This window comes from Sus scrofa, chromosome 13 (genome assembly GCF_054392235.1).
Source record: "Sus scrofa isolate SSC_HxYL_T2T_F1_AM1 chromosome 13, Sscrofa_HxYL_maternal_Yorkshire_Landrace_v2.0, whole genome shotgun sequence".
Taxonomy (NCBI): domain Eukaryota; kingdom Metazoa; phylum Chordata; class Mammalia; order Artiodactyla; family Suidae; genus Sus; species Sus scrofa.
In genome coordinates this window covers 38763472-38788357 of record NC_139395.1, presented here as the reverse complement: position 1 = coordinate 38788357, position 24886 = coordinate 38763472, and the positions used below count along the sequence as shown (strand labels likewise).

General features: G+C 47.3%; 1 protein-coding gene and 1 long non-coding RNA gene across 4 annotated transcripts; one reads left to right on the top strand and one right to left on the bottom strand.

Annotated features, from left to right (window-relative positions):
* Positions 1 to 571: 571 nt before the first annotated feature.
* SLC25A38 (solute carrier family 25 member 38) lies at positions 572 to 13392 on the bottom strand. 3 transcript variants are annotated; one of them, XM_084987822.1, is made up of 8 exons: positions 9426 to 9505; positions 6822 to 6963; positions 6608 to 6729; positions 5809 to 5893; positions 5000 to 5179; positions 4576 to 4744; positions 3143 to 3309; positions 572 to 1353 (listed from the first exon to the last, which is right to left on the bottom strand). In XM_084987822.1, the coding sequence occupies exons 4-8, from the start codon at positions 5875 to 5877 to the stop codon at positions 1231 to 1233; spliced, it is 708 nt and encodes a 235-aa protein (XP_084843948.1). In that variant the 5' UTR covers positions 5878 to 5893; positions 6608 to 6729; positions 6822 to 6963; positions 9426 to 9505; the 3' UTR covers positions 572 to 1230. The 3 variants fall into 3 exon arrangements, with proteins under 3 accessions (XP_084843948.1, XP_005669428.2, XP_003358423.2); XM_005669371.4 differs by having other exon boundaries at positions 6822 to 6848; XM_003358375.3 differs by lacking the exons at positions 6822 to 6963; positions 9426 to 9505 and adding an exon at positions 13008 to 13392.
* LOC146397264 (uncharacterized) lies at positions 1773 to 11835 on the top strand. The gene is made up of 2 exons (XR_014822767.1): positions 1773 to 1852; positions 11591 to 11835. It is a non-coding gene; the product is annotated as an uncharacterized LOC146397264 (long non-coding RNA).
* Positions 13393 to 24886: the final 11494 nt, after the last annotated feature.

Genomic DNA, 24886 nt, shown 5'->3' with positions numbered 1-24886 from the left:
GCAAGTTTCAGATTGACCCCATTTCGAGAAAATGAGACTATTTCTCCAAATTTTAAGATTTTTTGGGGGGAGGGGATGTGCCTGGGCTGTGGGATGGAAATCCTGTGAAATCAGATTGTTATGATCATTATACAACTACAGATGTGATAAATTCATTTGAATAATTAAAAAAAAGAAAAAAAAAGATTTTTTTGCCCCCAAAAGAACAAATGCGGAGCAAGGAAGGGGACTCTGGTGGCTGGAATCCACCAGCTGTGTATGAGATAAGCTCATCTGCATTGGAATGAAGCCTGTACCTCCAGACCTCAGGCCTCATCTCTGCCCCAACCCCAGCCCCCCACCCTAGCCCCCCAGCTCCCACAGGGCCCTCAATGGCATCAGCCTCCCATCACCCCAAGATGAGAGTCAAGGAAGACTGAAGAGATCAAGACACCTGAACACCCTGCCTCACAGGCAGTGATGAATCATATAATACATATTTTAAAAATTTTTAGCTTTGAGGACCTACACAGATCAAAAGCCAGCCACCTTAGACTGTTTTGTTATTTTGGAACAGTGATGACACTTGAGGTTTTTCAGTGATAAAGTGCTTCACTTTATTTATCGCAACTTCAGCTGCAGAAAAGTGGCAGAACAACTAGGAGTTGAAGCAGTGCAGGGGCCAAGATCAAAAAGTATTATTTGGATACGTAGAGGCTAGGAAGTCATGGTCTCCCTGCACTGGAGCCTCTGAGAAATTGATTAGGAACCAAGTGGTGCCATCTTTTCTTCCTTATCCTAACATCCCCTCAGATGCAGATCCAGCCACTGGTGACAGTGGCTCCTCTCTGTAGATCCAGATCCCTGCTGGAGTCCTCAGCCCACAGCGTCCTTGGTGTTGCAATTCCTTGCCCAAGAGCAGTTCCAAAGAGGAATCGTGGTGTAGGTGGCTGTGCAGAGCCACCTGACAGAGCTCTCTCTGGAAATACCTTTTCAAGTAGCATTGCAGGGCATGCAAACCCTTCTCTTAACTCCCCACTGTGTGTCCGTATCAGTGACTCCTCTTCTGGAGATTTGGAAGGCTTGAGTCAAGGCCCACCAATTCTCTGTTTGAACTGGGTAAGTGAGGGTGACATGTCTGCCTGGCTTTCCAGGTAGGACTTCATCCTGTTCCTGGCTAGTGAGATGAAGTGGCCCTTGGCATAAAACAATATGGGCAATAGATCCCATCTCTGCCCAGTCCCCACTTGGTCAGGACTTTAGGCCCATCTTGGCCATCATCTCTTCATAGACTGTCCACGCCATGGCTGCCACCAGAGTCCTGCGGAGGGTCCGAGGAACACTGCCTTGGAAGAAGCCACGCAGCCCATAGTCCTGGGAAGAAAACGGAAGCAAAAAATTGGGGGGTATCATTGCTAAACTTAAGGTGTCTTCTATCCAGGGGAAATTTATTTCTTAGATGACAATCTTATAGGGTTACTATATACACTGTACAGTGGTACAGCTTATACAAGGCACAGAAGCCCCAAACCCCAAGCGGCAGCTGAAATCCAGATGCAGGTCTGCTTGCCAAGCCCTGGGCCCTGGCTCCAGGCTAAAGAAGAATGTGCCTTTTTGGCAATTTGCTTGTCTGGGGGGAGAATCTTTTTTTTAAATTCACTGCATGTTCTTGGTTGCCTATATAGGAATTAAAGACAAAATGCCTCTTAATCTGGATGGTTCCTTCCTATTGTTATCATTCCTGCCATTTTCACATATACTGAAAAATAAATTTTCAAACTTCCCGATTTTAGGTATGAAGAATAAGAAATCAGGCAACCTAAGCACTTGTGAGGAATATGATCAGATTCACAAATATTTGCTGATATCTAAGGTAAGACAGATACTTGCTGCATATGCTTACATGTTTCCTCTGCTATGTAGAAAATTTTGAGAAGTACAGAAAAATCTAAAGATCTAGGTGGCAAATTTACCTTGAACAAGAATATCTGGGAGGTCCCATTGTGGCTTAGCGGGTTAGTATCCATGAGGATACAGGTTCAATCCCTGGCCTCAATCAGTGGGTTAAGGATCCAGCGTTGCCTTGAGCTATGGTGTACGTCACAGGTGAGGCTTGGATCTGGCGTTGCTGTGGCTGTGGCATAGGCTGGCAGGTGCAGCTCTGATTCAACCCCTAGCCTGGGAACTTCCATATGCCGCAGGTGTGGCCCTTAAAAAAAAAAAAATCTGTTAAAAGTACATGTTTCCAAAGGGCCAACTGGGTGGCTTTTAAATAGCATTTTAGTGTCCTTTACATCTACTGTACTTTTTATCTTCAGTACCATCTGTCCATCTGATTTAGAGCAAACTCCAGAAACAAACAATGTCCTTCTGGGTTTTTTTCCTCCTAGCTCCTTAATTAGGTTAGTAAGTCTGCCCAGATCTCCTGATTCAGTAGGTCCGGGTAGAGCCCAAGAATATGGAGTACCCTGGTGGCTCAGCTCTGGTTACTTCTGTGGCTGTGGCACAGGTTCGATCCCTGGCTCGGGAACTTCTGCATGTGGTGGGCACCACCACAAAACAAACCCATGTGCATGTTTGTTTAGCAAACATCTCGGGCTATCCTGATGAAAGGCTCCCTCCCTAAAAATCCAAACAAACAAACAAAAAAAACAACCCATAACTATAGATTTTTAGCAGTGATTCTCAACCTTGGAAACATATTGGAATCATTAGGGGAACTTAAAATATTGACACCAGGGTTTCATCTCCCCAGAGAATCTAATATGATGAGTCCAGGTTCCACCCTGGGAGGGGGATTTTTCAAAGCTCCCCAGGTGATTCTAATGCGTAAAGGCTGTGAGCTATGGCTTTAGAAAGCAGGTCTTAATATGAACCAATATTTATTCTTTCTTTTTTTTTTTTTTTTTTGGCCTTTTTAGGGCTATACCCGTGGCATATGGAGGTTCCCAGGCTAGGGGTCCAATCAGAGCTGCACCCACTGGCCAACGCCACCGTCACAGCAATGCCGCATCTGTGACCTACACCACAGCTCAGGGCAACACTGGATCCTTAACTCACTGAGTGAGGCCTGGGATCGAACCTGTGTCCTCATGGATACTACTCAGATTCATTTTCACTGAGCCATGGCAGGAACTCCCCAATATTTATTCTAAAGCCTTACTTTGAAAATGAGTGTCACTGCCTGGCCAATCCACCGAAATTTCACCGGGGAGAGCTGCATGTGCGTCTTGATAACATCTGCGGGCTGAGTGACCAGTGAGGCCAGAATACCAGCAAATATCCCACAGCTGAAGTTTGCAACAGGTACAAGGACTGCATCCAACTGGTCTGAAACGAACAAAGGCAACATTCAGCTATAGATAAATCTCACAGTCACAGATAAATAGCAGTGCCAGTGCCCATTAATTCTTCCTCAAAGCCAGGAGGGGCTGGGATTCAAACAAAGCCAAGAATTTAACATTTAAAGGTATAAATAGAATGCAAATAGAAAAATGGGACTAAAAATTCACCTTTTCACAACCATGCACATCATCATTGATTCAGGCAAGAATTGTTGACTGATGCTAAAATATATGGATGATAAAACAGGGGGGTTTATATAGATTTATATAAATTCAAAATATCTCCCCACAGAGATACTTACAAATTACAAAAGAAAAAAACTATTGGGCTTTCAGAGGAGATACAATTTTTATCGTGTGATAAAAAGTGACAAAAAGTTAACATCACCCACAGTGGGTCAAATGGATGTCCTTAGCTTCCTGATATAAGGTACTGGGATCAGTTATGGCTCCTCTTGCTAAAAAGGTACAAATGACTCTAGTCAAGAGCAAATATCAGATAAACCCATACTAAGAGTATGAAGTTGGCTTATACGCTTGAAAATAAATAAAAATTGCTACAAAGTACATTATTGGGAAAACTGGAGAAATTAAAGACTATAGGTTGGGGAGTTCCTGTCGTGGCTCAAATCCGACTAAGAACCATGAGGTTGCGGGTTCGATCCCTGGCCCCACTCAGTGGGTTAAGGATCCAGCGTTGCCGTGAGCTGTGGTGTAGGTTGCAGACGCGGCTCGGATCCTGAGTTGCTGTGGCTCTGGTGTAGGCCGGTGGTACAGCTCCAATTCAGCCCCTAGCCTGGGAACCTCCATATGCCATGGGTGCACCCCTAGAAAAGACAAAAAGAAAAAGAAAAAGAAAAATATAGTCTCCCAGGTCTTACTCCAAAGCTTCTGACTTAGGAGGCCTTGGGTAGGACCCAGAAATCAAGATCGAGCAGATGTGGGGAGTATCAGCACAAGGCCTGTGCAAAACATGCTTCATTCCACCCCCTCCCTGACTCAGGAATTACATCAGTCCTCTGCCTTAGTAAGCTATCAACACAGAAAGGTGGGGACCATGCCTGTCATGGCCACGGCTGTATCCCAGCATTGGCCCCATGCCTCACACAATGCAGACATGGCTTAATTCCTAAGACTAGGCTTAGAATCTGGAGCTGCTAAGAACAGGGATAGTCTCCCATCTCAGAGAAAGTGGTGAGAATGTGATCTCTCAAGGCGTATCTCTTCCCCCCACACCTTCCTTTAACCGTACCATGGAGCACAATGTTTTTGGTCTGGTTGTAAAACATCAGGTAGATTCCAGAAAAGGGGGCGTCACGAAGGAGTGTTGCTGTCAGGCCACTGAAGAGGCCCCGGTACCCCTCGCTGTGATAGATGCTCCTCAGGGCTGAGTAGATGCTCTCATAGCCGTACCGCCCACTCTGCAAAGGAAGCACAGAACCAGCAGCTGGTAGGTGGACCTGGTTTGCGCCCTGAACCATGCCACCCTCAGGGTACCTCCCTGGACCAAGGGGGCTCCGGTTCACTTGTGGCTTGGCCTGACTACATAGATGGGTTCTCTGACCATGTCGGCCTTTCTGTTGGGTTCTAAATTGGGAGTTGGCATCAGTGGCCACTTGACTCAGAGCCCGGTGTCTTGTTTACTCATCCCAAGGGCCCGAAGTTGTCGAGCTCACCTCATACCGTGTCTTGATCACAGTGATGGGTGACATGCAGACCCCTGCAATTGAGCGGGAGCCCACCCCCAGGATAACTGACTCCAGGGCGGTGGGGGGGTGGCCTCGCAGGAAGTACTGCTTCAAAGAGTAGAGCGAGCCGAAGTAGATTCCAACTCCAGGGACACACCTGACAATGGACTGCAGGAAGAGCCAGAGGGAGGAAAGGAATCAAAGACCAACGTGGAAGACCCCAAGCTGAGCTGGGGCTTCCCCCAAAGACCCAGGATGTGCCTGCAAGCAGTTGATTGAAGGTGTGCCGGGAACACTAAAGGCAGAAGGGAAAGGAGATGGGAAAAGGGTGCAGCATCTAATCAGTTATCGCCCTGGGCAATCCCCTTGGGGGACACTGGGAATCAGTGTTGAATGCCTGGCTTATCCCTCCACTTGAGGGAAGGGAGGTTTTAAGAGCCTCTTTCACAGGTTAGGGGTTGCTGTGGGGTTGGGGTGAGCGTGAATTCCTCATTTCTGGCAAAGTGAGTTCCTAGGGCAGAAAAAGCCTTCCAGGCAAAGAAATGCAGGTATAGAAGCACTGGATGGGGGAGGGTGAGGCCCTGCTGACGCCCCTGCCTGCCAGCTGCATCTGCTCAAGAGACTAAGTCATGCCCAGGGCACCCAGGGTGACAGTGAGAGAGCCAGGCAGAACCACAAAGGCCCTCCCACCACCTCCAACTCTAACGCACCCTTAAAAGAGGGTATGTGCAAGGTGGGTGAGGAATGGTTAATTATAAAAGGAGAGGGTGCAGGAGAAGACCCAGAAGGCAGCTTACAGGAGACATCCCTTTCCAAAGGCCCAGCAGACTCTCTGTGCGAACCACATTCAAGAGCAAAGCCAACATCCCAACGCGTCTGGATCTGAAGGCAGACAAAACAGAGGCAAGGAAGGAAAAAAAACACTTAGATCAGGTCCTCATGCAAGAACCCCCCTCTCAAAGACTTCTCTGTATGGACTTTTTTCTGGAACACTTGAACTTGAGAATCTCCACAATGCATCTTGGAATTACCTGGAGTTCCCATGTGTTCAGGATGTGGCTCGTACATGATTATTTGTCTATCCACAGTGCAAACAATGGGATGATCTCTCATTTGACACACATTTGGCACAGTGCTGAGCCCAACAAGGGGGCACACAAGAGACAATATTTATGTTATTTCCAGAAAACCACCCACTGCCTGTACTAGGCAGCTCAATTATAACATTGCAGGCTAGCACAATAAAATACAAATGTCACCAGGGCAGATCCCAGGAAGCTGCTCAGGGTATGACCCCACTTAACTAACATGAGATGTAAATGTGTATATATCCAGGAATTCCCTGGTGGCCCAATGGTAAGGAGTCAGCATTGTCAGTGCTGTGGCTTGGATTTGACCCCTGGGAACATCCACATGCCATGGGCGCAGCCAACAAAAAAGAATATATACAAAGCACAGGAAAGTTGGGCCAGGCCTGGGTTTCTCTTTGAGCATCCAAGAGAATGGAAGTTGACTTAACCCACTAAAGATACTCCCATGTCTGAGAGAAGTTGTTGAAATCAGTTCCTCAGTGAACTCGGGGACAGCAGGCCTTACCCATGGGCTGAGGGCTGGACAGTCTGCAGGCGCGTTTTGAGGAGATCCAGGGGTTGGAAAAGGAGGGCGGAGAAAGTCCCACTGATGGAGCCACATAAGAAAGCTTTGACCACTGGCTGCAACTGCAGGGCAAGAGAACAGCATGTCAGCATTCTTTGCCCCACCTTTTCCCACACCTGGGCAAGTCCTTTCTAAGGAACTGTTAGATACTCACCTGGTGGCACCCTGTATTATCTTCAGACTTCAGAGAAGGGAAAAGGGTAGCCAGGAATGAACAGAGTTGGAAAGTTGTTGAGAACACAGCACACTCCCAGGGGTATCTCTCTGGTCTTATTGATAACAACCTTAGTAATTACCTACAATAAAATCTTACTGAGAATAACTTTGCACCTACTAGACACCATGGCTATTTCCATCTGTGAATGATGCCATAGGCCACAACCCCCTATTTGTCCTGATGATAAGTTATCAGCCGACTCCTTCCCAAAAGCAAAATCAACTGAACACGGAGTTCCCATCATGGCACAGTGGAAACAAATACAACTAGGAACGATGAGGTTACGGGTTTGATCTCTGGCCTTGCTCAGTGGGTTAAGGATCCGGCATTGCCATGAGCTGTGGTATAGGTCAAAGATGTGATTCGGATGTGGTGTTGCTGTGGCTCTGGCATAGGCTGGCAACTCCAGCTCTGATTAGACCCCTAGCTTGAGACTCTCCATATGCCTCAGGTGTGGCCCTAAAAAACCAAAAAAAAAAAAAAAAAAAGAAAAAAAAATCAATTGAACAGTGTTTGAACTCTGAACTGCTGGTTTCAGGTTCCCTTGGTGGCAGGACCCGCAGATTTTTTAGAGGAGTAAGACAAAGGAAGTGAAAGCATAAGTGAGCAAATGCATTGTGAAACCTATGTACCACTTCCTGTAAACCCAAGCATTTCCAGAATTTAAAACTTTCCCCTCTGGAGTTCCTGTGGCTAGTTGTTACCAACCCAACTATTATCCATGAGGATGCGGGTTCAACCCTGGCCTCGCTCAGTGGGTTAAGGATCTGGCATTGCAGTGAGCTGTGATGTAGGTCGCAGATGAGACTCGGATCTCGCATTGCTGTGTCTGTGGCGTAGGCCGGCAGCTGCAGCTCTGATATGACCCCTAGCCTGGGAACACCCATATGCCACAGGTGCGGCCCTTATTAAAAAGAAAAACTTTCCCTTTCTCATTCACCTGACTGAGACCTAAACAGATTGCAGAGGCACTGTAAGCCTGGGTTTCCTCTACTGTGCTTTAAGTGTGGAGAGTCACACATTCCAGCTAATTTAGAGGCACCATCCAGAAGGGCAGGACTTCCTCTCGGACCAACTTCCCAAACACACTCTCAGTGGTTGCAAAGCAATCTAGCCTCTATCAAATGGTTGTGAAAAAGCACTTTGAAAAATCCAGGCATAAAGAAAAGCCCAAGGAGACAGACACTTGGCAAACACCATCCAAAAAGCGCTCTCCTCATTAAATGGCATTTGCACTAATATTTTCTTTCTTTCTTTCTTTTTTTTTTTCTTTTTTTTTTTTTTTTTTTGGTCTTTTTGCCTTTTCTAAGGCCACACCCGCAGCATATGGAGGTTTCCAGGCTGGGGGTTGAATTGGAGCTATAGCCACTGGCCTACGCCACAGCCACAGGAACACAGGATCCGAGCCGTGTCTGTGACCTATACCACAGCTCAGGACAATGCCAGATCTTTAACCCACTGAGCAAGGCCAGCAATCAAACCTGCAACCTCATGATTCCTATTCAGATTCATTAACCACTGAGCCACGACAAGAACTCCTGCACTAATATTTTTTGATAGATGGCATGCTGTTGGCCTAAAGATGAATTAAGATGAATTCTCTCTCTCTCTCTCTTTTTTTTTTTTGTCTTTTTGTCTTTTCTAGGGCCACACCCATGGCATATGGAGGTTCCCAGGCTAGGGGTCTAATCAGAGCTACAGCTGCCAGCCTACACCACAGCTCACGGCAATACCAGATTCTTAACCCACTGAGCGAGGCCAGAGATCGAACCTTCAACCTCATGGTTCCTAGTCGGATTCTTTAACCACTGAGCCACGACAGGAACTCCATGAATTAAGATGAATTCTTAAGATGAATATGAAGTTGCCTGTTATACACATCACACAACTACCTACCAGAACCAAAATGTTTGTAATCTGTGGTATTTGTTGCACCGAGAAGAGAGATTATTCCACATTCTACCAAATGAGCAAAGTCTTAAATTATAACTGGAGTCCCTTAAAAGGACTAAATGATTTCACATTATGTATGTGGGAGTTTACAACCACATTCAAATAGCTTTTAAAGCACCAGAGGAAATTAACAGAACACTATGAATCAACTATACTTCAAAAAAATTTTTTTTCAAAAAAGCACCAAAGGTTGATAGAATGGGTAAGACAAGTATAACCAAGCAAACTGGGTATTCTTTGTCAGGTGCGCCTCAGAAGGGGCCTGCTCCTTCTGCTTAACCCATATTCCTGTGAGTCTTTTGTTTCTCAGCCTCATCCTAGATAGATTTTATGGCATCAGTGAGTCCATCTCCCCTGCACACTCAGCCTCTTACTTCCTACGTCTTCTCCTCTGACTGGAAACAAGCTCAAAAGCTCCCCATCTTTCCAGCCTGATACTACATCAGCTCCACTCCCTCTTCACTGCTCAGCCCTCAGGTCCCCAAAATTTGCCATCCAGCGAAAGCCTCTCGGCTAAAGCTGCCCCACGTGCTCACAAAGGCCCTGCTGCCTCCCAGGACCCCCTTCCCATCCGTGGCCTTTTCTTACTTGGCCTCTCTGGTGCATTTGAGACAGCTGACTGCAGCTCCTCTTTTTTGGTTTCTCTCTCCTCTCCTAGCTGCCCTTCTAAAAGTTTCCTTTTCTCAGTCCACAGATGTTGCTGTTCCTCTTATCTCCTTGCAGCTGCAGCTTCTCGGGGGAACCTCAACCCCACCCATGCCACGCTTCACACACACATGCTGGCAACGCCCACATCTACAGCCCGGTCCAGCCTCTTTCCAGACTTTACTATCCCCACACCTCCCCCACCTCCCCTCCCATGGTGTGCAGCCTTCTCCAGCTCCACAGCCAAAATGGAAACTCCACAACGTTCTCCACAAGCTTGCCTCTCCAGTCCACACTGAGATGTTCCAGCAGGACATTCAGGAGACAAATAAGACTCCTTGATCTGCCTACTGTTTCATCCTCTCTTTCCTCTCACAGCCTGCCTCCCCACCCCCACCCATCTGCCCCAGTGACCTCCTTGGGGAGTCTCCAGCCTCAGCAGTGCCAGCCTCCCTCCCAGAGCAGCACAGTGAGGCATCCATACACATCACCTGGAAACCTTACAATACTTTTTTTTTTTTTTTGCCTTTTTTCCTAGGGCCACACCTGCAGCATATGGAAGTTTCCAGGTTAGGGGTCAAATTGGAGTGACAACTGCCAGGCTACGCCACAGCCACAACAATGCCATATGCAAGCCCTGTCTGCAACCTACACCACAGCTCACAGCAACACCAGATCCTTAACCTACTGAGCGAGGCCAGGGATCGAACCTGCATCCTCATGGATACTAGTCAGGTTTGTAACTTGCTGAGCTACGACAGGAACACCCTTACAACACTCTCAAGAGCTTGATGGTCAAACCCACTTTACAGTTGAAACTGGAGCTCAAAGAGATGACAATGTGTCCTAAGTCCCAGGGTTCGAAGCCACTGCCTAGGACTCAAAGCTCACACTTTTTTCACCCAGTCTCAGCAACAGTTCAGGGCATTTGCCAGGGAGCTCAGCACTGTTCCACTGTTGGCTGTTGACCACTACCAGCTCCTCTTTGAAGTACACTCTGCCTCTGGCTTCTCAGATTAACACTGTCCAGGTTTTCCTCCTACTTCCCGGGCCTCCCCTCCTTCACATGCAAAGAAGCTCTTCTTTTCCACTCTTCCGTCCACGTTAATTCACCCTGGGAGCCTCTGCTTAGATCTCAACTGACTGGGAGAGACCCTAACACGGCATTCTGCACTCCTCAGTGCTTCCACTGTGCCCTGGCCCACCTCCCTTAGGACTGAGGGTCCAGGACAGAAGAGGCACTGACCATGGAGGCCGGTCCACTGCAGGTGCTCAGTAGTCAAGAGTGAGTGAATCCTGTCATCTAACAGGAAATCTGCACATGGCTCTCTGCTGAATACAATTCCACAGGATAAAGCTGAACAGGCCCTGCATACCCCATCCCTGGACAGGGTACCTCTCTATGGAGCCCTTTGCTCCAGTAAGGCTGTAGGAATAACCTGCAGTTACAGCTTCTAAGCTGTTCTCTTCACTGGTGCTTTTTCCCATGCTCTTTTGGGGATTGCAGGGACCTACCCATACACACACACACACACACCACACCCTTTCCCATTGCAGCAACTATCTCCTTTATGTTTTTGTTTTTATTTGCTTGGACATATTACTGGCTCAATAAATATTTGCTGAATACATGAATAGAGCCCATAACTTTTTAAACTTTGTGATTTTCTAGGTTCATTAGCATAGAGCAGATGCAAAATATATAACAGCAGTATAGACTGACCTCTAATAGTTAAAATTCAAAAAGCACCTGGCAATATAAGCGTAAAACAAAACAAAAACAAACCCCCCACTTTTTTTCTTTTTTTTTGCTTTTTAGGGCTGCACCCCTGGCATATGGATGTTCCCAGGCTAGGAGCTGAATTGGAGCTGCAGCTGCCAGGTATAGCCACAAGCCATAGGAATACAGGATCCAAGCTGAGTCTTTGATCTACAACACAGCTCATGGCAAAGCCAGGGCCTTAATTCACTGAGCGAGGCCAGGGATCAAATCTGCATCCTTATGGATACTAGTTGAGTTTGTTACTGCTGAGCAACAAAGGGAACTCCAAAAAACAATTTTCATTTTGAATAGTCCTTTTTTTTTTTTTTTTTGGCCTTGTCTGCAGCATGTGGAAGTTCTCCAGCCAGGGATCAAACCCTGGCCCCAGCACCAACTCCAGCCGCTGCAGTGTCAACACTGGATCCTTAACCCTCGGGGCCAAAAGAAAAGAAAACCCCGGAATAGTCTTAGCGTATTGTCAATGGTAGATGGCACATCCTTTAAGCTGTGCTTGCTGTTTCTTTCTTTTTTTTTTTTTTTTCTAAACGGCCCAAAGTTATTCAAGGTAAATAAACTAAGTGATACATCTGGGTTTTGTTTTGTTTTGAGAGGGGGTGGGCAATAAATACAACCAAACATGATGTTTCGCATGATGCGTGTGCAGCACCCCCAAAAAACAAAAAAAACGAAAACTAAAACAAACAACCCAATCCAACAATAATACACGGATACATAAAGGCAATAAGCAGCACTTAAGTAATTAGCAAATAAGTTCCCAAGCAACTCCTATCCTCCTTTAAAAAAAAAGAAATCTCTAAATCCAATTCAAATCTCCAGGCCGGAGCTGGAAGACCCAGAGAAACAGGTAAGCATGTGTTCAAAGATATAGACGTAGAGAAGACACCACAGCCTTGGCTTAAAACAAAACAAAACAAAACAAAAAACCACACTCCAGCCCTGCCCTGAGCGCAGGTGGACCATAACCTTGACCTCAGAGAGGAAAGCTTCCGCCGCCGCTGCAGACCAGCGCTCCCAGCCTAAGGCCAAGCGGCAACTAAGCCTCGTTTCACCACGAGTAGTAACTCCGCGGGACCTTCCTCCTAGCCCCGCCTGCCCAGCCCCGCCTCCGCCCCCACCAATAGCAGCCCCGCGACACGACCATGGCAGCCAATCCAGACATGGGAGGGGCGTGGCTTGGAGGCTCAAGCAAACAGCAACTGCTCCAGGCAAGCCGCGAAGTGGGGGATACCCAGAGGGTCCTCTCGTCCAGCTTGTGGGAGCGGTACAGTCCGAACCCACCTCCCTCGAGGACCGACCGCTTCCTAGGCTTAGCGCTACTACCAGGCCTTGCAATGGTCCAAATATCTACCCAGGTGTCCTCCCATCTGTCACTTTAGACTTCCAAATCAAAGCAACTTCCTGTAGCACTCGCACCTCATTCCGGGCCACACGGGCACATTCCCCTCATACCTCCCAAGGCCCCAGCAATTCCGCCTATCTCTACCCAATGTAGTATCGAGACCTCTGCTTGCCTGTCCCAAGGGTTGGACTGCAACTTCTTTCCTTCTCCCTCCCTCTTTTAATCTTAGTCAAACTCCATTTCTGCTGCCAGGTCCCCAACCTGTTATGCGTGTATCTGGGGCGCAAAAAAAAAAAAAAAAAAAAAAGGTTCACCGTGGGCTGCTGAGCCTCGGCAACCTTCCACATTTCCCTCCCCAAGCCGACGATGCAGGAACCCCTGCCTTCCCTTCCTCGCACTTTACCATAAGAGTTTCCACTCTGTCTCCAACATCCTGAGGCTGCAGCAGCGCCGGGCGTGACTTCTGGATCATTGGAGGGGAGGCCTGCGAGTGTACTGGGCCCGGGTTGCCGACCGTGGGAACTCAGGTCCGACCCTGGAGGTCCTGGAGAAGACAACTCGATGGCGGTAGCCAGGCGACGCGTTCTACTGCGGGGGCCTCTTTGTAGTCTGCGCCAGTCAGGGGTCCCGGCCTGCGAGCCCACTGCCCTTGTGTGCTCCAGGCGCCTCTCTTCACTCGCTTCGCAGACTCTGCGGCCCTGCTGTCCTGCCCATCATGCCCTGCTGCCGACTTGATGACTTGAGAATATTAGCCTGGGTGCGACCGGGAGGTGGAGAAAGCGGGAGGAACTGGATAGAACAGCTGGATTTAGCTTCCGGGGTTGGAAACGCGTCACGCGCTGGCGAGGGTGTGCTCTTTAGTGCCACCTGGTGGAGAGATCTGAAACTGCAGGATTTGTGGCTTTCTTGTGCCCAGAGCTTACTAGGTCGGTCATCTGCGCCGACGTATGCTTTTGAGGGCCCGGTTGGAGAACAGCTACGGTCGAGACCTGCTGTGACCTATAGGGTTGCCAGTAGCCATCTATGGCTGTATAACACTTGAAATATGGCTAGTGTGACTGAAGACCAGAATTTTACATTTCATTTAATTTTAATTAACTTTTTTAAAAAACCAAAGCAATGTGGAATATTTTCCGGTTAAACAGGAGTTTTTTGTTTTGGCACATCCACATTTCCCTTTAAACGCTGAAAACTTCACCTCAGAAATGTGCTGAAGAGATTTTTTAAAACATGGCGAGGAGTTCCCATTGTGGTGCAGTGGTTAACGAATCCGACTAAGAACCACGAGATTGTGGGTTCGATCCCTGGCCTTGCTCAGTGGGTTAAGGATCTGGCGTTGCATGAGCTGTGGTGTAGGTCACAGACGAGGCTCGGATCCCCCTTTGCTGTGGCTCTGGCGAAGGTGTCTACAGCTCCAATTCGACCCCTAGCCTGGGAACCTCCACATGCCGTGGGAGCGGCCCAAGAAATGGCAAAAAGACAAAAATAAGTAAATAAATAAAACATGGCAATAAGATAAAATAATCTCCTGAGTAATCTTTACATTATTACATAATGAAACTGATACTGGAAAGATGTTACCTGAATCCAGGTTCTTATTCAAGGGAGGGGAAGAATGAACCTCACTAACACACAGGTAGCAAGCCAGCCAAGTCTTTATTACAGGAAAGCAAACAACTCCCAGGACAGCTGGGAGGGAGAAGGAGTCCCCCCTTCCTATTGTCCTATAGGGGTTTTTTATCCCTTAAAGATAGGGGTTACCAACATGGGTTCCAGAAAGATGCAGTTTTCTCTCATTGGCCTTGCCCAATTACTTATATCAGTCCTTGTCCAATAGGGGTTTTAGGGGTGGAAATGTCCCATAACGCTCAAGGTTTCTTTGCCCTTCTCTTCCCATAGACTGAGTCACTTGGGGTTAGAGATTAATGTCCATCTGGGCATAGGTACACTCCCTGTAGTAAACAAGGTCTGTGGGGATGTTACTCCCTGGAGCCCTTAAACCGTAAATGTTAATCGATAGCCATATCAAAGAATGCATCGAAGCCCATACTCCTATACTGACTACCTGAGTTATTATTCCACCTCAAAACGACATTTTGGGTGTATTGAATGAGGTGAAATAATTTTCAAAATTAATTTTACCTCTTGCTTTTTTAGTGTGGCTACTAGAACACTTAGGATTATACTAGTGGCAGAGTTCCCGTCAGTGGTTAATAAACCCGACTAGTGACCATGAGGTTTTGCATGCAGCCCTAAAAAAAAGATTATACTAGTGGCTTGAACTACTTTTCTATTGGATAGCAACTGGTCTAGATTATTAAGATTATGGTTTTATCTCTTACCTGGACCCCCAACTTCCCATTATTCCCGACTGGCTGATCCATGGAAAACTCTTACTGCTGGGGATTCTGATCCTCTTGTTGGAAAAGACAGGCACACACCTCCTGTGGTCCTGGTTGTCTGCAGGGTAAAGTCCAGTCATAGTGACAGCCTTCACCGCTTTCCACCATCCATTCTTTACCTGGAAATCTAGGGCATTAGGAAAGAAATTGATGAAGCAAGATGCTGTTTTCTGGCTTTGTTTGTTTGTTTGTTTGTTTTTGGCCATTCCCACAGCATGTGGAAATTCCTGGGCAAGGAAAGGACCAGGAATGGGCCAGGAATTAAACCTACACCACATCTGCCACTCAAACCGCGGCAGTGACAATGCTGGGTCCTTAACCAGCTGTGTGAGTCACAGAGGAACTCTAAGATGCTGGGGTTTTTTGTTTTGTTTTATTTTTGTTTTCTTTCCTTTTAGGGCCACACCCGTGGCATATGGAAGTTCCCAGACTAAGAGTTGAATCTGAGCTATAGCTGGAGCCTATACTACAGCTAGAACCACGCCAGATCCAAGCCAGATCCTCGACCTACTCTGTAACTTGTGGCAACACCAGATCCTTAGCCCACTGAGCAAGGCCAAGGATCAAACCTTCATCCTCAGGGATACTAGTCAGGTTCTGAATCTGCTGAGCCACAATGGGACCTCCTAAGATGCTATTTTTTTAAGGTTTAAATTCCCGTGCTACTGAGGCACAAGTGATAGGCAAGAAAGTGGATCTTTCTCTCCAGAGGGGATTAACCAAGTCCTAAACATTAAATATACATATACAGGAGTTCCTGCTGCAGTGCAGTGGGTTAATGATCTGGCATTGCCACAGTTATCTCAGATGAAGCCCAAAATCCATACCTGGCCCAGGAATTTCCATATGCCTTGGGTGTGGCAGAAAAAGAAAAAAAAAAAAACTGTTTAGTGATCATTGTATACTTTGCTACCCCTAGTTCTAAGCAGCAAGCCTCATTTTCTTTGTGCAGTATTGAGGCTTAAACATCTTTTTATAAGAAAGAACTATTTATAAGAAAGACCCCATAGGGGAAGAAAGACCTACTTTCCTACTTATGGTGTATTTTATTTTACTTTTTGGCCACACCCACAGCATGCAGATTTTCCCGGGCCAGGGATCAAACTCTTGCTACAGCAGTAACCAGAGCCACAGCAGTGACAAGACCAGATCCTTAACCCAGTAGGCCACCAGCAAACTCCTGGATTTGTGGGGGGTTTTGGGCTTTGGGTTTGTTTGGGCTTTGGGTTTGTTTCTTTGGGCTTTGGGTTTGTTTCTTTGGGCTTTGGGTTTGTTTTTTTAGGGCCACACCTGTGGCATATGGGAGTTCTTAGGGTATGGGTCAAATCAGAGCTACAGCTGCTGCCCTACACCACAGCCACAGCAACCCCAGATTCGAGCCGAGTATGTGACCGACACCACAGCTCATGGCAAGGCCGTATCCTTAACCCACTGAGCGAGGCCAAGGGTCAAACCCGCATCTTCATGGATTCTAGTTGGGTTTGTTTCTGCTGAGCCTCAATGGGAACTCCCGGATCAGTGTATTTTAGAGGCTGTTCTTTGCCACTTTGGAGGTGGTGGCAGAGGTGGGGCACAGATTGAAAGCTTACTGCCCACTGCCCCACTCTCGGCAGGTCTGTTGGCTTGGCTCTGGGTTCAGCAGAAATGGGCTGGCTTTCAAGGACAGTCAGTGCCTGCCAGGTTTTCCTCTTCTGTATTTGTTCCTGCCACACTCACAACCCCAGAGCCCAGAGTTTCCCCCATCCCCTCAATCCTCCCCCCAAGTCCCTGAGGATGCAGAAATATACAAGGTTTTGTGAAAGGAGCATTACTGTGGGTAAAAAGTGCTGCCAGCCATGTCAAGTTAACAAAGGATGTTTCGGCCATCAAGCCTGCAGCCAGTGCAGCGGCCCTCAATTGTGTACCTTCAGGAGGTTCCAGATGAAGAAAAGCAGGATACTGGCCCTAAATAGTAAAGGTGCATATCAAAGGAATAATTTCAATGAACCTCAACTCTTACATTTTCCCCATACATAGAAACACATTCCATTCATTAACTTGAGATGTCTGCTTTTCTTTAATAGTAATATTTGGACTTTCCAATGACCTGGTTTTTATTGCAAAACTCCTATGTATCCTAGCTCCTCCCTAAACTCTTCCCCGCAGTCCCTTGGAGTTGTCTGAAAGGCTGTCTTCCAGGCTAAAGTCCTCAGTTTTTCTGCTGAATAAACATAATTCTCAACTTTCAGGTTATGCTTTTTTTTTTTTTTTTTCCCAGTTGCCATTGCTCATCAGCACATGAGTGCAGGTTTTGGAGCAATGCTGCCTTAATGACTGAACTTAGAGGAGTGAATTAAAAATAAGAGGAAAAATATCTGGTAGAAACATGCTGTGTGACTTCAGTTCAAAACTGGGTCGTTAACATCAGGCAAGACTTCCCTGACATGTTTGCAGCTGGTGGAAGGTGATTTTGCTTCTGTGACCTTACTTCCTCCCACTGCAGTTACACACTGAGTCTCTCAATCCAGTCTGGTCCTTTTTCTTTTTTCTGAGTTGAGTGTAAATGCTGCATGATGCTTTCCCATCTCAGTGACCACAGACACTCTATCCAGGGAGAAATACACACATGTCAGTTGGCATATATGACCCCCTTTTTTTTCTTCTTTTTTGGCCACATCCGCTGTATATGGAGCTCCCCCGGGGAGGGATGGAATACGAATTGCAGCTGAGACCTATGCCACAGTTGTGAGGACAACGGATCCTTAACCCACCCCACCGGACTCAGAAACAACGCAGGATTCTTAACCTGCTGCACCTCAGGAGAGCTCCCACAGGACGCCCTCTTAGAACTGTGCACAACAAGCATTGACATCTGGAGGCGTTTCTACCATCCAAGAAGGAAAGGGCCGTAGTAAACATTGGAAGCTGGAGATGAATGGGAGAGACAGAGTCTGGGACAAAGGAAGCTTTGGTTTCCCGTCCTCTGAGATAAGCTTTACGGTGCCTGGCACCTGTGTCACTTCATTTGGAAGAAGATGACTGGGATGGCGAGGAGCACACAAGGGAGATGCTCCCTCCTTCCCCCACCGGTGCTTCCAGGAAAACTAGTTCAGAGAGACCTTTCCTGTCTGCTTGGAGCCAGAGCTGCCTCTGGAAATATTTAAGTCTCCTCTATTCTTGTCAAAGCAATGAGCCTGCTTTTGCCCTTTGGAAGCCAGGAGGGAGTCAGGAGGGGGAGAGCAAGCACTGTCTGCTGCCACAGCCCCTCCCCTCCATCTTCATAAGCCCCTTTGTGATCTGGGCCTCCCAGAGAGGTACATGGCTGTGTTATAATGGCCTCTATCCTATAGCCAGTAGAGGCACCTCTCCATATAAGCACTCCTTCCAGCCCCAAACACTAAGCCTTAAGAATCTCCCAGTGCTGGTAGTTCCCATCGTGGTGCAGTAGAAATGAATCTGACAAGTATCCATGAAGATGCATGTTCAATCCCTGGCCTCACTCAGTGGGTTAAGGATCCAGCATTGCTGTGAGCTATGTTGTAGGTTGCAGATGTGGCTTGGATCTAGTGTTGCTGTGGCTGTGGCACAGGCTCGCAGCTGTAGCTCCAATTCAAACCCTAGCCTGGGAACCTCCATATGCCTTGGGTGTGGCCCTTAAAAAACAGAAAAAGAAAAAAAAGTCTCCCAGGGCAGGCACTGCTCTCAACAGTGGAAGTCACCCTCTGTGCCCTTGGTCAGCAGTGGGCACACAGAAAGGGGAAAAAAGAGTTCTAATGGCTTTACCAGAAGCTTCAGCAAAGAGGACAGTCCTGTCACTGCTTTGGGCTTTGCAAGAGAGAAATACCTTTCTTCCTTCCTTGCCAGTGACCTTGGCCTGAGAATGAGCAGGCTGGGGGGGAGGCTGGTAGGCTAGTCTCCGAGAAAGGTGTGGAGGGCCCTTTGAGGGGAGGGGCTGCCAGAGTGGGGGTCCTGGGATTCTACTTCAAGGGCTGAGATATCAGGGGCAGTAGAAGAAAGGGGCCATAAAGCAATCCGGGTGGTGTGGCATTTATGTTCATTATCATATAGAAGCTATAAACCACACCACCAACATGGGAAAAACCTCCTCTCCATCCACTGAAAATATCAAGCTCTTCTCAGTAACCCTGAGAAAACTGCTCCCAGGAGGCAAGGGGGGAGCTAAGACAGAGTTGTGCAGCAAAGGGCAGTTGGTAGGAACAAAAGATTACTGCTAATAATAGAAAACCAGGTATCTCACTTTTCTATCTGTGGGAAGATGCAAGGCCTGGGCTCAGTGAAGTCATTCCTTTGACATGCACCTCAGCTATCCTATGTTTTCACATCCTGAGTTTCCTTACGGCTTACTTTGGGAGTGGCTGCAGTCTGGTGGCTGCTGGATGGCAGGTATTCTTTGTTTCCTTTCTGGGTTCCCTCAGGGCTCACTGGCTCGTCCTTGGAGGGGGCTGTAATGGCTCATGACTGGTGAGGACCTTTGTTTACTCATATGACAGGCAGTATCTTATTTCTCACTGTCATGGTCCCAAGTGCACTACTGTCCTGCAGGGACAGACAAGGGGAGAAAAGGAAAGAAAGAGTCACCCAGGACTCCACGCTGCATGACAGGTTCCAGTGAGTTGATATGCTGAGGGGTTTCCCATCATCCAGGAACAAATTCTTCTTTTTTTTTTTTTGCTTTTTTTTTGCTTTTTAGGACCATACCCGCGGCATATGGAGGTTCCCAGGCTAGGGGTCATTTTGATGCTACAGCTGCCGGCCTATGCCACAGCCACAGCCACGCCAGATCCAAGCTTCCTCTGCAAACTACACCACAGCTTATGGCAAAGCCAGATCCTTAACCCACTGAGCGAGGCCAGGGATCGAACATGCAACCTCATGGTTCCTGGTTGGATTCGTTTCTGCTATGCCACAACTGGAATTCCAAGAACAGATTCGTGAATAGCTCAGGCTCAAGCAGAGAAGTGAGAGCAAAACAAACGCAGGGGAAGAAAGCAACGTGTCTGAAGCAAGTTGCACCTGCTTAGATGAGAATGAACTAAAAGCAGAAGGCCCCCACCCCACTGCCAGCCCCAACCACAAATTCTGTCCAATCTTGTGTTCCCTCTGGGTTGGTCTCCAAGGGAAACTAGAATGACACAGTGAAGAAGCATGGGCTTTGCCGGCAGAGAGACCTAACCCTAAATCCCACATTTCTAGCCACATGACTTCAGTCATACAACCCCTTGGGCCATCTGTTTTTTCATCTATAAGATAGAAACAAGGAACATCTCCTAAGAAATTTTGTGAGCATTAAATTAAGATAGCCAAAGCTCTAAGTACAAGGACTGGTATATGCTAGCTACCGAACAAGAATGCTTTCCCCCCCTTCTCCTTTCTAGTGTCCACTGTTTACTCCATTGCCATTTAGGAGGTTCATATCAGTGAGGAAGAAGTCCCTAACAGGGAGAGGCCACACCTCTAGTGGGTGCCTGAGGGCCTGGTGGAGCGCCCCAGCCCAGGGAGCCAGTAGGAATGCGGGTTAGGCTCCTCTGGGCTGCAGTAACAGAGACCCCGCTGAAGGCAGCCATGGACTCGCCAATGGGTGTCTCAACTCCTCCCCCTGCTCTTTGACCAAAAAAAAAAAAAAAAGTCCCTCTGAGCTGCTAGCTGGGATGGTCCTCTGTGCCTCACCCAGGCAGGCCTGCCAGAAGGAGTCTGGGCTGGAGCAAGCAGACACACTTCTCCGAGTCACTGTGCAAGACGACACAAAGCTGAGTGTCTCCATTTCGTGATCCAGAGAAAGAGGTGAGCAGGCAACTTCTACCATTTGAACTGAAGAGAAGGGTTGAGTCAATGGGGAAGCCCTCTTCTTGGGCTGGAGCTGGCGTTCTCTAGGGCAAAAAGCATCGGACCTGAGGAGGTCCTTGGGAAAACCCACTGCCCTTAGCCTTCTATCTGCACCCCCTGGGTTGGCCCCATAAGCCTCTGGAGGCAAGGAGCAGCTTCGGAAGAAGGAGTAATACTTGCAGTGTGAGGGACAGTAAGGAGGAATAATCAGCCCAGGGATTCCGGGTACTACGTATAGGGACAGAAGAGAATAGTTACATAGGTGGTTGGAGAAGTCCCTGTAGGTGACTATAGATAGAGAGGGAGACCAAAGGAACTGTAAGTTCACAATTGCTCAAGAAAGCCATCAGAACATCTTGGAATGAAGCGAGCTTGCTTAACTATAAAACCACAAGTGAAAATACAAGATATGCCTCAGGTCATTCAGTGAAAGATAAAATGAGGTCTGCATTGAAGTTTAGCAAGATAAGGATCCTTAGGACCAAGGACAGAAATTTAAGGGAAGGATGACATTCCAAAGTAGGAGACCTTCATTATACAGAAATCTGAGATGATTCAACATATTTTAATGTATGTTATCACCCTTCTGCTGATTTGAATAAGCTCTATGACAGTCCTAGTTTGACCTCATAAGGTCAAATACTCTCTTACCCAATATGAAGGAGGAGCTAGCGATGTAAGCCTGACATCTACTTGAAAAACGAGGAAGAAGGTGGTCTTTTCCTGTTCCCCACTTTCCTTAGATTACAAAGTGGGCTGACGGTGGTAGATCAAGGAATAAGCAGGCAAGAATATTTTCTGTAAAACAAGCATATAATGTCTGCTCCTCCTGCCATAGGTCTGAGATTTCAGTGGGATTTGTTTGTACAGTGTGACCTCCAAGGGAAATGGGGAGTTTAGAGGCCCTAACTGAAGGTCAAGGGTAAAGCCTCTAATACACTGAATCCAATACTCATCAAACACTTGTATTTTTCCCAAGATTCTCAAAGCAGAATTTTGAATGACAGCTTAGGTATATAAAATTAGAAGAATTGCAGCTAGTTCCGACTGTCTCTTTAAGACAGGATCCCATCACCTACCATTGTTTTCCAGCCATTATCCTTCACTTGTTCAGGCGCTCTGCTCAAACTCACCACTAGAGGGAGTGCGAGTCTTGTTCTCAACAGGTTCTGGCTCCTGGCCTCAGGAGTCACTGGACAGCAGCCCACTAGCTACAGCCTCGAGGTACCAGGCAGTGCCACTTCCCTCCATCCCAGGCAGTGCCACTTCCCAATTCCTCCCTCATACCGCACCTTTCTGGTCCACAGGAGATGGTGGGGCCAGCAGGTATAAGGAGACACCATGAGTGACTGCAAGCAGGGGTGGAGAGAGCCCTGACCCGGGAGTCAGGAATTCCTGATTCTAGTCCAGGCTCTGCCGAAAACTCACTTCATCACCTCTCTAGGCCTCAGTTTTCTCATTTGTCAAAAGAGCAAGTTGAGCTAGGTGGCCTCCACGTTCCTTCTCTGGCCTAATGCATGTGAGTCTGGGATCACCATGTCTAGACTCTCAGACCAATGCAACCTACGCAGGAGGTGTGGGAACTGGGCTGGGGCACAGAGCTCCTCATAGAAAATGCACACATGTGAGCAAAGTTTTGCCAACAGTTCCGCATGATCCTTCCAGCCCAGGTTAAGCACTCCTGGTATAGGGGTGTGAACTTACCTGGGAAAGCGTTAGTGATCCTAGCAAAGACTGCCTCTTCGAGGAACTGCACAGAGAGCTAACAACCCAGAAGTCATGTCCATGTCCCTTCCATGGTCTTCTCCATGAATTCATTATATAGCCCCATCATGATGGAGCTCCAGCTGGTACCGGGGAGGGGACACATTTTGTATCAGAATGGAGGTGGCTACTTGAGATCTGAAAAGTCCAAAAGAGGTATCAGACTATGCCTGGTCTGATTCCAATTTGATGTATTTATTCAAGTATGTATTTAATAGAAGGGCCCATTTTTACCAGGCAGAGCAAGTATAAATGGCCAGAGATGAGAGAGAGCATGTCAGGTTCCCAGAACCGAACAAGTGGAAATGTCTGGTTGTAGGGAAGGAGGGCGAGAGAGGAGGACAGAGGGAAAGACTGGGGACCTGAGCTGCCATGTTAAAGGATTTGAGTTTTATCCGGAAAAGTTATAAGTAGGAGAATGAAACAGTCAGATTTGCACATTAGGCGGTTCCCTGCTTGCACACCGGAACTTGTACTCTGGTCAGGCCTCAATGACATTGGAAGTCTGGCTGATAAACAATTTGAAGACACAGTCTTTTCCTGGCCGTTTCCCTCTCCTGCTCCTCCATGTCCTCCAGGCTCTTCTCTCAAGATGGTTACACCTCGGCTGACTCTCTGGTTTATTATGCCGCTTTGCTGTCTATTATAACGGGGCTCAACCAGAGATCCCCATTTCTGGCAGATGACAAGGAGACTAGTTCTAGGTGCTCAGCCCTCCTCCCAGGATTTTGGGTAATCTATCACATGGCAACATCTTCTCGTACCTTCCATTTGGTTGTCGTTCATATTTACCTGTGCCAAACGGTCCTTCCTGCTCTTGGAGTTTCTACTTTTTTCTGCCTCAATTATTGGCTTACTCACAGTTCCCTGTGTATGCCTTTCCTTACCCACACGGATGGAGGAAATATAGATTCTTATATTGTTTACCAACAGAAAGACTCTTAAGTGGAAGGGGGTATCTTACAACTAGGAACAGTTCCCCATCCTTATTGTCCTCCTGCAGGGAGCTCTTTTGCCAACTAGTAGAGAGTAGAGTGGCATTTGAATTCCATATTCATAATCTCTTTCCACTAATACACTGCCCCTAATGCTATTTGCCCCTTAACTGCTCTGAACATCAGTTTTTGTTTTTTGTTTTTTGTTTTTTTCTTTTTTTTTTTTGCTGCACTCATGGCATATGGAAGTTCCCAGGCCAGACACTGAATCCTAGCCGAAGTTGTGACCTGCACCACAGCTATGGCAATGCCAGATCCTTAACGCACTGCACTGGGCCAGGGATCAAACCCGCACTGCCACAGAGATAACACCAGATTCTCAAACTGCTCCACCATAGTAGGAACTCTTGAGCATCAGTTTTTAAATCTGTGAAATGAGAACAATGCCACCTGCCCTATAGTTTGCTGTGAGGACTGCATGAGGTCATGACATAGGAGAGTACATGGCCCAGAGCAAGCATTCCAAAATGTTCGTTCCAATTGAATCCAACAGGATAAGTCTCCTCTTCTCTAGTTTGATCTCAAAGAGTTCTTCTCTAGTGCTGACCATGTAAAACCAAGCCTGGGCTCAAATATTTTTGGAATGAGTTTACTCATCTTATAACAATGAAAGGGGTGACATCCAAGTGAAGCTACTTTTTAGCACTTAATTTGTACACAATTCACTTTTTTGGGGGGGCTCTTTTCAGGGCAGCACTTAAAGCATATGGAGGTTCCCAGGCTCGGGGTCAAATTGGAGCCACAGCCATTCACCTACACCACAGCCACAGCAATGCCAGGCCCGAGTGCATCTGTGACCTACACCACTGTTTATGGCAATGCTGAATCCTTTAACCCACTGAGCAAGGCCAGGGATTGAACCCACATCCTCATGGATAATAGTTGGATTCTTAACCCTCTGAGATACAACAGGAACTCCCACAATTCACTTTTAATTATGCTTCTTTTTTTTCTGTTCAGAAAATGTCTCATTAAAATGTAATCAGTTTCCCCTTGAGTTGCTACTAATCAGATTCTCTTTGCTTGATTCTGCTCTTACTGGGAGTCAGCAACCCAGCTTTCCAGATGGGAAATGTTCTGCAGAGTCTGGAAGCCTGGAGGGGCCCCCAGATGTTGTCTCTAAGCCCCCGTTTGATGGCCCCTCCCTTAATATAGGACACAGTGGCCAAGAGGAATGAGCGTTTTCTAAGAATCTGGAGTCCTGGCTCTAACGCTCTGGTGTGGCCTTGGGCAGACCATCTTGTATCTCCAGGCCTCAGATTTCCCACCTGTCAAAGGAGAGCAGCAGAAAGGATGAT